The 12,473-nt window shown below is 39.9% G+C and overlaps 1 protein-coding gene across 1 annotated transcript in view; it reads right to left on the reverse strand.

Annotated features, from left to right (window-relative positions):
* The window catches only part of wh3 (ATP dependent transmembrane transporter protein), a gene marked incomplete at its 5' end in the record, with an annotated part of 55,889 nt that overhangs the window by 22,147 nt on the left and 21,269 nt on the right, over window positions 1–12,473 (reverse strand). The window contains 6 exon segments of the mRNA NM_001043569.1: window positions 1,676–1,807; window positions 2,501–2,677; window positions 5,367–5,547; window positions 8,688–8,845; window positions 9,234–9,413; window positions 9,753–9,824. Coding sequence (NP_001037034.1) covers window positions 1,676–1,807; window positions 2,501–2,677; window positions 5,367–5,547; window positions 8,688–8,845; window positions 9,234–9,413; window positions 9,753–9,824 — 900 coding nt within the window.

Genomic DNA, 12,473 nt, shown 5'->3' on the forward strand with positions numbered 1-12,473 from the left:
CATTTATAAAATTTTGTTTATCACTGTATTAATTTTTTTAGCGCCTTAGTCGCTTAGTGTAGACATATATTATACTGAGACTTATGCGGCCTACACACGACCCTTAAATCAGTTACGATAATCAGGACAGTGTTTGGGGAGGACCCTAAATCGTATCCTAAATCACCTCGTGTATAGGCAAATCGTAACCCGTTTTTTATTGTTTACCCTAAACTGTAAAATCGCTTATTTTATTGCTTAGATGGGTAGACGAGCTCACAGTCCACCTGGTGTTAAGTAGTTACTGGAGCCCATAGACATCTATAACGTAAATGCCGCCACCCACCTTGAGATATAAGTTCTAAGATCTCAGTATAGTTACAACGGCTGCCCTACCCTTTAAGCCGAAACGCATTACTGCTTCACGGCAGAAATAGGCGGGCTGGTGGTACCTACACGTGCGGACTCACAAGAGGTCCTACCACCAGTAAGCCTCGCTTCGGGCAAGCTCTCGATTTAGGGACGATCATTCTCACCACCGCTGTCCCGGTATCGCTACCGATTTTAGGGTCGTGTGTAGGCCGCATTAGGCCCCAGGTATATGCCGAGATTGACGAGGTGATTTCACTTAAAACTAGACGAGTCGTAAACTCGGTTACCGTTAATACAACAAAAAAAGTACATTCTTTTTTTTTATTGCTTAGTTGGGTGGACGAGCTCACGGTCCAGCTGTTAAGTGGTTACCAGAGCCCATAGACATCCACCTTGTAAATGCCGTCACCTACCTAGAGAAATGAGTTTTAAGGTCTCACTTTTTAACTATGGCTGCCCCACCCTTCAAACCAAAACCATTACTGCTTCACGGCAGAAATAGGCGGGACAGTGGTACCTACCCGTGCGGACTCACAAGACGTCCTAACACCAGTAGGCTTAGTTACTTGTAAAGATATACCCAGCACTAATGTTGCACAATACGTCACCTGTATAGCTACAGATATACTGCTATTACGCATGTCGGTGGTACTGGTGGTAGGACCTCATGTGATTACTGGTGGTGACCTCATGTAAGTCCGTACGGGTAGGTACCACCACCCCGCCTATTTCTGCCGTGAAGCAGTAATGCGTTTCGGCTTGAAGGGTGGGGCAGCCGTTGTAACTATACTGAGACCTTAGAACTTATATCTCAAGGTGGGTGGCGCATTTACGTTGTAAATGTCTATGGGCCCCAGTAACCACTTAACGCCAGGTAGGGCTGTGAGCACGTCCACCCATCTAAGTTATAAATAAAAAGGCCGGTGACGCGATCCCATAAGTTTTCCCCTACTAAAAAGTGCTTAATAAAGAATCAGAGCGCAGTGTCTAACGCAGAATCCAATTGTTGGCACCATCCAGGGACCCAATGAAATCGGTACGAGTTCATCAAAATCGGTCCAGCCATTTTGTTGGAGCTCATTGACAAACAGACATGATAAAGATAATTACGATTTCGGTTGTGTGAGGCTACGGTTGTTGCTGTATGTGTGTAACATCTAGATTAACAAAACTGATAAGGCTCTCAATTGCACAATCGTTAACAAACTGTCTCGCCATCTTAGATGTAGCTTTTTGCGTCAGAACAAAAAAGACGAAGACAGGTCAACGATCCCTTAGCTTATCTAACAAAAAAAAACCGTATAAGATAAGATAAGATACTCACGTTAATAACAGCGAATATGTTCTGGAACGTCATGTTCGTTAGGAACATGAAGATCGCCCCGTTGATGTTCATCACCCCGTCCTGGTCCAAGTTCTGGCCGAAGTATATGACGCCTATCAGTATCGACACCATCTGGAACGTTCGAGACGATGTCAATGTATACGAGATGAGCGTTTAGAGAACGGATACCGCAACATGTGTGCTTTACAAATCATGGACCTAACTCCTACCAACTTCGGTTCGGAACAGAGGTACCTGGGATACAGAGTTTCCCTTTGCAAACCCAAAAAGTGATGAGTTGTTCACGATTGTACAATGGATCAAAAGTTCATTTCTAATTTTTAATACTAGTGCGTTAATCTGCAAGATCAAATTTCGGCAGGCAGCGGCCTGGCATTGCTGAGGTTCATGGGCGACGGTAACCACTCACCGTCAGGTGGTCCGTATGCTCGTCTGCTTATAAGGGCAATAAAAAAAAAAAAGGACCACTGCTAACCAAAGCCAAGCGTCTTGGGTTTTTGTTGCATATCATTGTCCCATTATATCAAAGTATCCATGGGGCTATTCGGCTATTAGTGATTTCAATATCGTTCCACGGATACGGGAAATTAATGAAAGGCTTTAGATTACAGGAAGAGGTAGACGATATGTGTAAGAGAGGAGTGAGCGAAGAAATGGTATATGGTACAGGAGTTATGGAAGGAGGAAATATGTTGTGCCGAATTCCGGTGACTGGGAAAAAGGCAGGAGAATGATGATGATGGATTCGGGAAATTAATGTTACTCGTTAATCAAGTTAAGAAAGCGTTCGACAACAGAACTCACAATGGTCTGTAGGAAGCGAACTTTGATGAGCATCGGCTCCTTGGTGACGGAGAGCCAGGAGCGCCACAGCACGGCCCGGAACTGCGTGCACCACGACGCCTTGTACGGGGAGCGGCGGGCTCGCGTCGTCGACGACATGGCCCACGGCGCGTCCGCTAGCCCGGCCTGTATCTTACGCTAGAAACAAATACAATTCATGTAATAGTCTATCATAGTGTTTCCCAAACTTTTTTTTGCCATGCCCCACATACATAATTTGTAATATAAAAAAATTGATTTGTTCACTTAAGAAACATGAATGTTATAATAGATTTTAGGAAGAAATAACTTTTTTTTGCTTTGATGGGTGGACGAGCTCACAGCCCACCTGGTGTTAAGTGGTTACTGGAGCCCATAGACATCTACAACGTAAATGTGCCACCCACCTTGAGATAAGTTCTAAGGTTTCAGTATAGTTACAACGGCTGCCCACCCTTCAAACCGAAACACACGAAACTGCTTCACGGCAGAAACAGGCAGGGTGGTGGTACCTACCCGTCCCGACTCACAAGAGGGCCTACCACCAGTAAGTTAACAGTTAAGTTGTTATCAAAACACAGTAAGTAATATTTCAGAACATAATTATAATAACAAACTGAAATTCAAATTCGTAATAATTTTAATAAAGATTTTCTATATTAATTTAGTGCGATTGTACCCCTTAATTATTAAATTGCTCCCTAGTGGGGCGTGGGCCTCACGTTGGGAAACACCGGTCTATCACGATAAATTTGTTGGGGTATTATATTTTGAAGATCAACTCGAAACTTCAACTTTCGTTGATTTCACCAATATATTTTTTATTGTTTTCAATGTGCTCACAGTGAACCTGTCTAATGAACTATAGTCGTCAGAATTGCAATTTTCATAACGTTATAAAGCTACGCTTCTAGTAAGGACACCAATCTGATATTGTTTCCGTCGATAAGGTTGGGTGGAGATATGGTATTGGTACCACCACCCTGCCTGTTTCTGCCGTGAAGCAGTAATGCGGTTCGGTTTGAAGAGTGGGTCAGCCGTTGTAACTCTACTGAGACCTTAGAACTATATCTCAAGGTGTGTGGCGCATTTCTATACTAATATTATAAAGAGGAAAGATTTGTTTGTTTGTTTGTTTCGAATAGGCTCCGAAACTACTGGACCGATTTGAAAAATTATTTTTCCATTAGAAGCCGACATTGTCCCTGATGAACATAGGCTACTTTTTTTATTTTTGGAGTTTACTCCTTTAGAATCGATTTACATATATAGGCCCGGGGTATGAAAATTATGGGGACCAAAATCGTACTAGCATGTCACACGAAATGCGTTATGCGCCTGATTGGCTCCTGATTGCGTGATGCGTGCGCGCGCCAATCAAAATCGTACTAGCATGTCACACGAAATGCGTTATGCGCCTGATTGGCTCCTGATTGCGTGATGCGTGCGCGCGCCAATCAGGAGCCAACGCGCGGCCGCGTTATTGCAGGTGACGCCGGGCTGCTGCGCCGGCAGTCCGCCACAAAGCCTCGTACTGATCGCGCGTTTCTCTCATTATTGTATTTTCATATATTTGTTAGTCGTTTGTTTTGTGTCTCGTTAATTTGTTAATAATCTGTAGTGTATCGTGTTGTCGTAATATAGAACTATTTCTCGTATTGTTTCGTTTAATTTTTTATATCCAGTAAACTCCAGTCGTGCGTCGGAGCGGACACACACACTTTTTGGAGTTTACTCCTTTAGAATCGATTTACATATATAGGCCCGGGGTATGAAAATTATGGGGACCAAAATCGTACTAGCATGTCACACGAAATGCGTTATGCGCCTGATTGCGCATGTCACACGAAATGCGTTATCGCAGGTGACGCCGGGCTGCTGCGCCGGCAGTCCGCCACAAAGCCTCGTACTGATCGCGTGTTTCTCTCATTATTGTATTTTCATATATTTGTTAGTCGTTTGTTTTGTGTCTCGTTAATTTGTTAATAATCTGTAGTGTATCGTGTTGTCGTAATATAGAACTATTTCTCGTATTGTTTCGTTTAATTTTTTATATCCAGTAAACTCCAGTCGTGCGTCGGAGCGGACACACACACTTTTAATTTTTTTATATCCAGTAAACTCCAGTCGTGCGTCGGAGCGGACACACACACTTTTTTTTTTGGAGTTTACTCCTTTAGAATCGATTTACATATATAGGCCCGGGGTATGAAAATTATGGGGACCAAAATCGTACTAGCATGTCACACGAAATGCGTTATGCGCCTGATTGGCTCCTGATTGCGTGATGCGTGCGCGCGCCAATCAAAATCGTACTAGCATGTCACACGAAATGCGTTATGCGCCTGATTGGCTCCTGATTGCGTGATGCGTGCGCGCGCCAATCAGGAGCCAACGCGCGGCCGCGTTATCGCAGGTGACGCCGGGCTGCTGCGCCGGCAGTCCGCCACAAAGCCTCGTACTGATCGCGCGTTTCTCTCATTATTGTATTTTCATATATTTGTTAGTCGTTTGTTTTGTGTCTCGTTAATTTGTTAATAATCTGTAGTGTATCGTGTTGTCGTAATATAGAACTATTTCTCGTATTGTTTCGTTTAATTTTTTATATCCAGTAAACTCCAGTCGTGCGTCGGAGCGGACACACACACTTTTTTTTTTTTTTTTTTTGGTTTCATGTGTCTTTTAATGTTTCCGAAGCGAAGCGAGGGCGGGTCGCTAGTACTTTGTAAATGTCTTGGGCACCAGTTACCACTTAACACCAGGTGGCTGTGAGCTCGTCCACCCATCTAAACAATAAAAAAAATTATAATATAAAACATAATAATATAGTTATTCAATAACCACTTACTTCATTATAGAGCGCATTTTCAGCTTCCGCAGCTATCCTACACCCGATCTCGGATTTGGCGAAGGCCGTGCAAACTGTATCTATGGTGTGCCTCGTGACCTCCTCTCTTCCAGGTACTCCGGCGAGGAGTTGGATGAAGTGGTCAGCCGGGTTGTAGTTAGCGGGACACGCGGCGCCCAGCCTTGAGGTTAAAGATAGAGATGCTGTAGATTTTGTACGTAACTTTTGCGACTACATACATCGCCTTTTCGCATTAAAAGTGTAAAATTTCCAAAAATGTTCGTAATTCAGTTAATATGCGTAAACATTTGGTATCACCGGTTTTTTTCTCATCAATACTGTCAAAAGAGCGTAAGAGCGTAATTTAGTTTTAGTTTTTATTTTTTTTATTTTCCTTTTTTTTGACTACCATTAACAAAATTAATACATACTTTTATCTTACTTTAAAAGACAGATAATGTAACTGGTAAAAAAGTATATGACGGAGGAGAAACGCTGAAGGAATGTTTTTAAAAAGTGTGACGTCAGCATTGTTGACGTCACGGTCTTTAAGTTCTCGATGATGACTCATATTTGGGCTTCCAAAACAAAACTTCACGAGAACTGCGTATATTGCACGAGAAGCATAACAACGTTACAGAGAGATCCGTACTGTACTACGGCTCGGACACGAATGCCTAAACGCTAGACAGCACGGCCGTATTTATAGGACTTCGTACACGTCAGCGTGTTTACAAGTATTAAACACGTGAGCGTGTTTACAAGATTTTAAAGTATTGAAATTACAATAAAAGGGACTGTTTAACATCAATTTCTTATCACAGAGTAATTAGTTGATGATCAGTAGGTAAATAGTCATATTTGCGCCGACACGGCCATACTGACAGGCGGTGCGCGCTCTGCACCGGCCTCGTTGATTCTCGTAGGTTTTTCTTTGATTCTCATTGACCTGTAGGAATAAAAAGTTTCTCTGAGTAGCGCATCTGTTATACTTGCGTTACTTGTAACTATGAAGGTTTGAGACTTATTAATGCGATTTGATTGTAGGGTTCTCGGAGGGTATCGTAGGGTTCTCGGAGGGTATCGTAGGGTTCTCGGAGGGTATAGTAGGGTTCTCGTAGGGTATAGTAGGTAGGGTTCTCGTAGAATTCTCGGCGGTTCTCGTAGAGTTCTCGGCGGTTCTCGTAGAGTTCTCGGCGGTTCTCGTAGAGTTCTCGGCGGTTCTCGTAGAGTTCTCGGCGGTTCTCGTAGATTTATTTAAGGTGTTCGGATAAGGATGTTGTCTAGTGTGATGTTGTGGCGTACACTGTGGTACTTATGTAGTGGGCGTACACTGTGGTACTTATGTAGTGGGCGTACACTGTGGTACTTATGTAGTGGGCGTACACTGTGGTACTTATGTAGTGGGCGTACACTGTGGTACTTATGTAGTGGGCGTACACTGTGGTACTTATGTAGTGGGCGTACACTGTGGTACTTATGTAGTGGGCGTACACTGTGGTACTTATGTAGTGGGCGTACACTGTGGTACTTATGTAGTGGGCGTACACTGTGGTACTTATGTAGTGGGCGTACACTGTGGTACTTATGTAGTGGAATTTTAGTAATCAAAAATAAAAACTTATCTTTGAGTGTTGATTTTGTTGCTCGACCATGCTGATTTGTGAAGTAGATGTATAGGCTCATCGGCTGTTGCTGGGGGGTAGTCTTCTTCCGCCGATATGGTTAAATGGTCTCCAGGTTGTTGCTGAGCGGAGGCGGCATGTGATCCCACTTCTGATGACGGAGGAGAAACGCTGAAGGAATGTTTTTAAAAAGTGTGACGTCAGCATCGTTGACGTCACGGTCTTTAAGTTCTCGATGATGACTCATATTTGGGCTTCCAAAACAAAACTTCACGAGAACTGCGTATATTGCACGAGAAGCATAACAACGTTACAGAGAGATCCGTACTGTACTACGGCTCGGACACGAATGCCTAAACGCTAGACAGCACGGCCGTATTTATAGGACTTCGTACACGTCAGCGTGTTTACAAGTATTAAACACGTGAGCGTGTTTACAAGATTTTAAAGTATTGAAATTACAATAAAAGGGACTGTTTAACATCAATTTCTTATCACAGAGTAATTAGTTGATGATCAGTAGGTAAATAGTCATATTTGCGCCGACATATATGAAAATGTTGCAAAGATCATTAATATTAAAAATATCACATGTTAAACCTTTAAAACACTCTCCTGTAAAATTTGTAAGTTTTGAGATTATACAGTTTTAATGCGAGAAGACGACATTATCGAAGAAGACAACATCGTATTTAAGAGCCCTGTATAAAATTTACTAACTATCGCAGTTTTTATTACGTAAATTAGAAGAGATCGCGATTCAAATCCAAGAATCGATTTTCTTACTCGTTAAGGCATAATCGAATTCTAAGCCAATTCTAATTATGTAACTGAATTAGTAGCCTTTATTCAAATCCATATTACAATTATATGATCAAATTTATAGAAAACTTAAATTTAATGTAAGCTTTAAACTAGTCTCTTATTTAAATTTTACTTATTTTTTATAGATCTCTTTGCCAATCGATAAAGGCCTGCAATATTTTCCACTCATGTCTTGCTTGAGCCACTCTGTTCCACGCGATAGCCAAGATTACATAGTGTATACGAAAAAAAATCCTTGATTAATGACAATGATAAGTACGTAAACAGTCCCCAAGTATATCGGCTTGCAAAATCATACCATTTTAATAATCACAAATTCATTCTCAACTGGTCATATTTATTACATTATCATAAAGTTCCAAAATTTAAAATTATCTAAACAAAATCTCAAGAGCCACACAAGTCTTCTCCATTTTGTTCTGCAGACGGCAAACGAGTTGATGCCTTAGAGACTTGGATACCCTGGACTGCATATAAGACCATAGGATCTACACTTACTAAGCTCAAAAACAAAATAAAGCTTTTTACCCTCTGCTTCAAGCAAACCCTAAAGAGCTGCGGACGCATTAGAAGAATAGACGAAGAAAATCTTCGAGTGATAATTTCTTCAAAAGGCAAGAAACAAGAACTAGAAGTCGCAGCTCATTGCATTGGTCTGATCAGATCCATACCTCCCTGAATTCTAGCACGATGCTAGCTGAGTAGCCAAAGATAGAATGAAACGGCAGAGTATCGTAAGGACGACAGGCATGACTGGAGGTAGTCACTTAACCTGAGGAGCAAGACTGGAGGAGGAGGGAGGACTATCGCACAGTACCGAATAAGCTAGCACATCACATGTAATAGTCAGATTTAAAGCTAAGCTACTTACTCTTTGAAGAACTGGAAAGCTTCATCAGATGATCCTAAGAAAGCAACTCTTCCGTCAGCCATTATGAGGAGCTTGTCAAACATAGCGTAAAGCTCTGAAGAGGGCTGGTGAATTGTGCAGACCACGGTCTTGCCCTTCTGTGCCAAGCCTTTCAGTACCTGAGTAACAAAATGCATTAAGTTTAGAATTTTTTTTTGTTAAAATTTGAACTTGAAATTCCTAAAAAAAGCCTAGATATGATGTTGAACTTAAAACAAGTGAAAACATGATAATGAAAACTGGAACATTACTTTCTTCAGTAAACATTGTGAATGTAATAGTGCGCAATGATAAAGAAAACTCACTGAGTTTCTCGCCGGATCTTCTCGGTGGGTCGCGATTCCGATCCGGTAGTAGATTCAGCGAAATACTGATCTAGCTAGGGCTAATGTTAGCAATTCACTCAGGTTGAGCCCGTGAGCTCACCTTCCCCATGAAGTTGGAATAGCCCCTTAGGCTACCAACGATTAGGTAGGGGACAAAGGATGGAGAAATAAGCATACTGACCTGTATAACGTTTTGGGCCATAAATGAATCAAGCCCAGAGGTGGGTTCGTCGCAGAACATGAGAGGAGGATCCGTGAGGACTTCACTGGCGAAGGAAAGCCGCTTCATCTCACCCCCCGATATGCCCTTCAGTCGACCGGGTATACCGATCACTGTGTTCTGGCATTTCGACAGCGCCAACTAAAGATACAAAATGGCCGATTTTTTAATTGTTTGGTTTGATTTCGATTAAGGTATTTCCTTTGGTTTTCCAGATATAACGTAAAAAAAAATTAAGTAACTAATGAAATTTATTGATTACTATAAATTTGAAAGGGCTAAAATGAGAGTCTATCACAACAATGATGTAAAGTATATTTCGGAAATAACTAAATGCTTAGTCTAATTATGTCTTCTCAGACTTGGAAAACCAAAGAATCGAAAAAGATCCAATTTTGTTTATTTACAATGAGAATAATTTTGTTGTGCGCCTTTATTAATTTCAAAATAGGATTAGTAAATTGTAATGTATATACATACCTCTTGAATAACTTCTTGAACTCTCTTCATTCTCTGAGCGTATGGTATGTGGCGATCCATTCTCACCATCGCCTATAAAACATTAAAACTGGTCACTTTAATCCACAGAATTAAAAAGTTGCATACCTAGCTTCCGGTAGGAGAAAAAAAAAACAGTTTTTTTTTTCTTAAAAAACACAAAGTAATCAAGCACCATTTTCTCTTAATTGGAAACAGTACTTTTTTTATTTGTAGTTATAACACAACCTTTAGTGTTATCAATAAAAAAAAACAACACGTTTATTTAGAACGCATTTTTTTACAGCTTAGACTATCGGGCGATTATTTTTAAAGTAGCAATGGCTTACGCTTATGTTTTCAGAAACAGTTGTGGAGGAAGCACCTTGTTATTAAAGCTGTCATAGAAAGAAGTCATAGGGCATCTTATAAGTCCCCACACTTAGATACCACGACCCTGCCTATTTCTGCCGTGAAGCAGCAATGCGTTTCGGCTTGAAGGGCGTTCTAAAGCTAACCCTGTAATAACACGGTAGATACGTCTCGTGTTGTGCGAACCCGTGATATAAGACTAGAAGTCAGTACAAAAATGAGGGTAATTTTTCTAAATGGAACATCTCAACTATACCTGTATGTATTTTTTACCTTTTAAACATAGGAAAGAGGCAGTAAAATTTCGGATTTTCATATTATGTTCATAGTTCAAAAATCTCGTTATCGTATTGTAGAAGTAACGTGTTATAATAAGAGGGTTTTGGGCGATTTTTTCTTTTCGTGTTAGAGTGGTACCGTGTTGTAAAAAACCGCGTTATAAGACCTGTGTTCATTCAAAACTCGTGTCCAAGGTGGACAGAGGCATCTACGTTGTTGATGTCTATTGGCTCCATAAATCCCAACTCAATTTTGTATCGCTTCAGCCGAGTTATTCCTTCTTGTGTCTCGGCTATACAAACTGTATAATTAGCGATTTAGCTTCAAATTTGACTTTTTCGTACCCTTGAATAGAATGTAGATTACAAGGCCGTATAATTTTTCCATTCATTAAATTTTAAAATGAAACTATCATATGTATAAAGCTCGTTCCGGCCTTGGTAACACAACTTCGTTAATCAATTAACATACTTAAATTTAGATTTACTGTCTGGTTTTTAAGTGTTTTTTTTTAATATATGATTTACGCTGTCAGCCGGTGTTGATGCCATGTCTGTCAATTGGTAAGGTTAAATGTGAAAACATCTCAATTTAAAAATACACGAGTTTTTGTTGCTCTAAATAGTAGCTTAATTATGCAATGTTAGGACATAGACTGAATTCATAAATTTTATACTCATTTATCATTATTTTTTTAAATTTATTTGCTAATTTATTTTATCTACCAATGTACCTGCTACGTTCTTTTCCGCATAACACTTCGTTGACTGGTAGAGAATCGCTTAGTCATTAAGTCCGCTAATGTATATTTATGTGCAAAAATAAATAAAAAATACAACGCGAATTCCGCCACCCACCTCATTACATGAGGTCATATTATCCATTTCTGTACAGTATCTTTAAAATCTGAATCGCTGCAGAATATTTAGGGATCATTACGGAATCTATATTTTTTTATTGCTTAGATGAGTAAACGAGCTCACGGCTTATTTGGTGTTAAGTGCTTACCGGAGCCTATAGACATCTACAACGTAAATACAAACCCATCTTGAGTCAAGAGTTCTAAGGTCTCAGTTTTAAAACTACAACGGCTACTCCACTCTTCAAACCGAGACGCATTACTGCTTCAGGGCCGAAATAGGCAGGGTGGTGGTACCCACACGTGCGGACTCACAAGACGTCCTACCACCAGAAAATTTATGTACATGTCTATGAATTAACTATCCTGTAAATGCCAATGCATATGGATTAACGTGGTCCTATAACCTATTGGAATCCCTTCATCCGAGAAGCAACTATGCTTGTTAACGCAGGAGTCACTCACTGCGTTATTACCACAAAGAAATACCAAAAAATATATTTATCACGGATTAGAATTAACTTGTTTTAAAACAGAGACGTCTTAACACAGTTTTATAGAAAATATGTTTTTTTTCACTGGTCAAGGCCTCGTAAACCGGATTCGTCTCCGTTTAGTTTTCGAAGCTTCTACTGTTTTTGTTCTAGCGTGTTGTGTAACGTGCTCATTTGCCTCGAGACGGAACGAATTTTATTATTCATACATTCTTTTATTTATTGAATACTATAACACCTGTATCATTAAAACGAATTTACGATGACAGGGACGTGGAGAAAGTGAATGACGCACAAATAATAATGTCTTAAAGTCGCCAAATATGTACTGTATTGCATTTTTAATACGCTTTTATTAGCTTCAGACGTATGTATGTAACGGAATCTTTGAACATGATTTTGACCCCCTTCAAAACGTCGGATTAACTCGAAATTTGGTATATTTATTATGGACCGATGACAATTAAATATTTGAAAAAATATATTGAAGAAATTGAAATTCAACTAAAAAATGAAAAATAAATAATACTTTAAAAAAAACTAACAAAATACGCTTTTATAGAAAATCCAACTTAACATATAGAAAATACATTTTAATAAATTTGAATTAAAAATAGTGTAAGAAAAAATGATTTTATTGTAAAAAAAAGCTTTTCAGGATATTATCAAAATAACCCTTCTACTCATATCTGTTCATAAAATATTTATAACTACTTTTAA

This window comes from Bombyx mori, chromosome 10, assembly GCF_030269925.1.
Source record: "Bombyx mori chromosome 10, ASM3026992v2".
Lineage (NCBI taxonomy): Eukaryota > Metazoa > Arthropoda > Insecta > Lepidoptera > Bombycidae > Bombyx > Bombyx mori.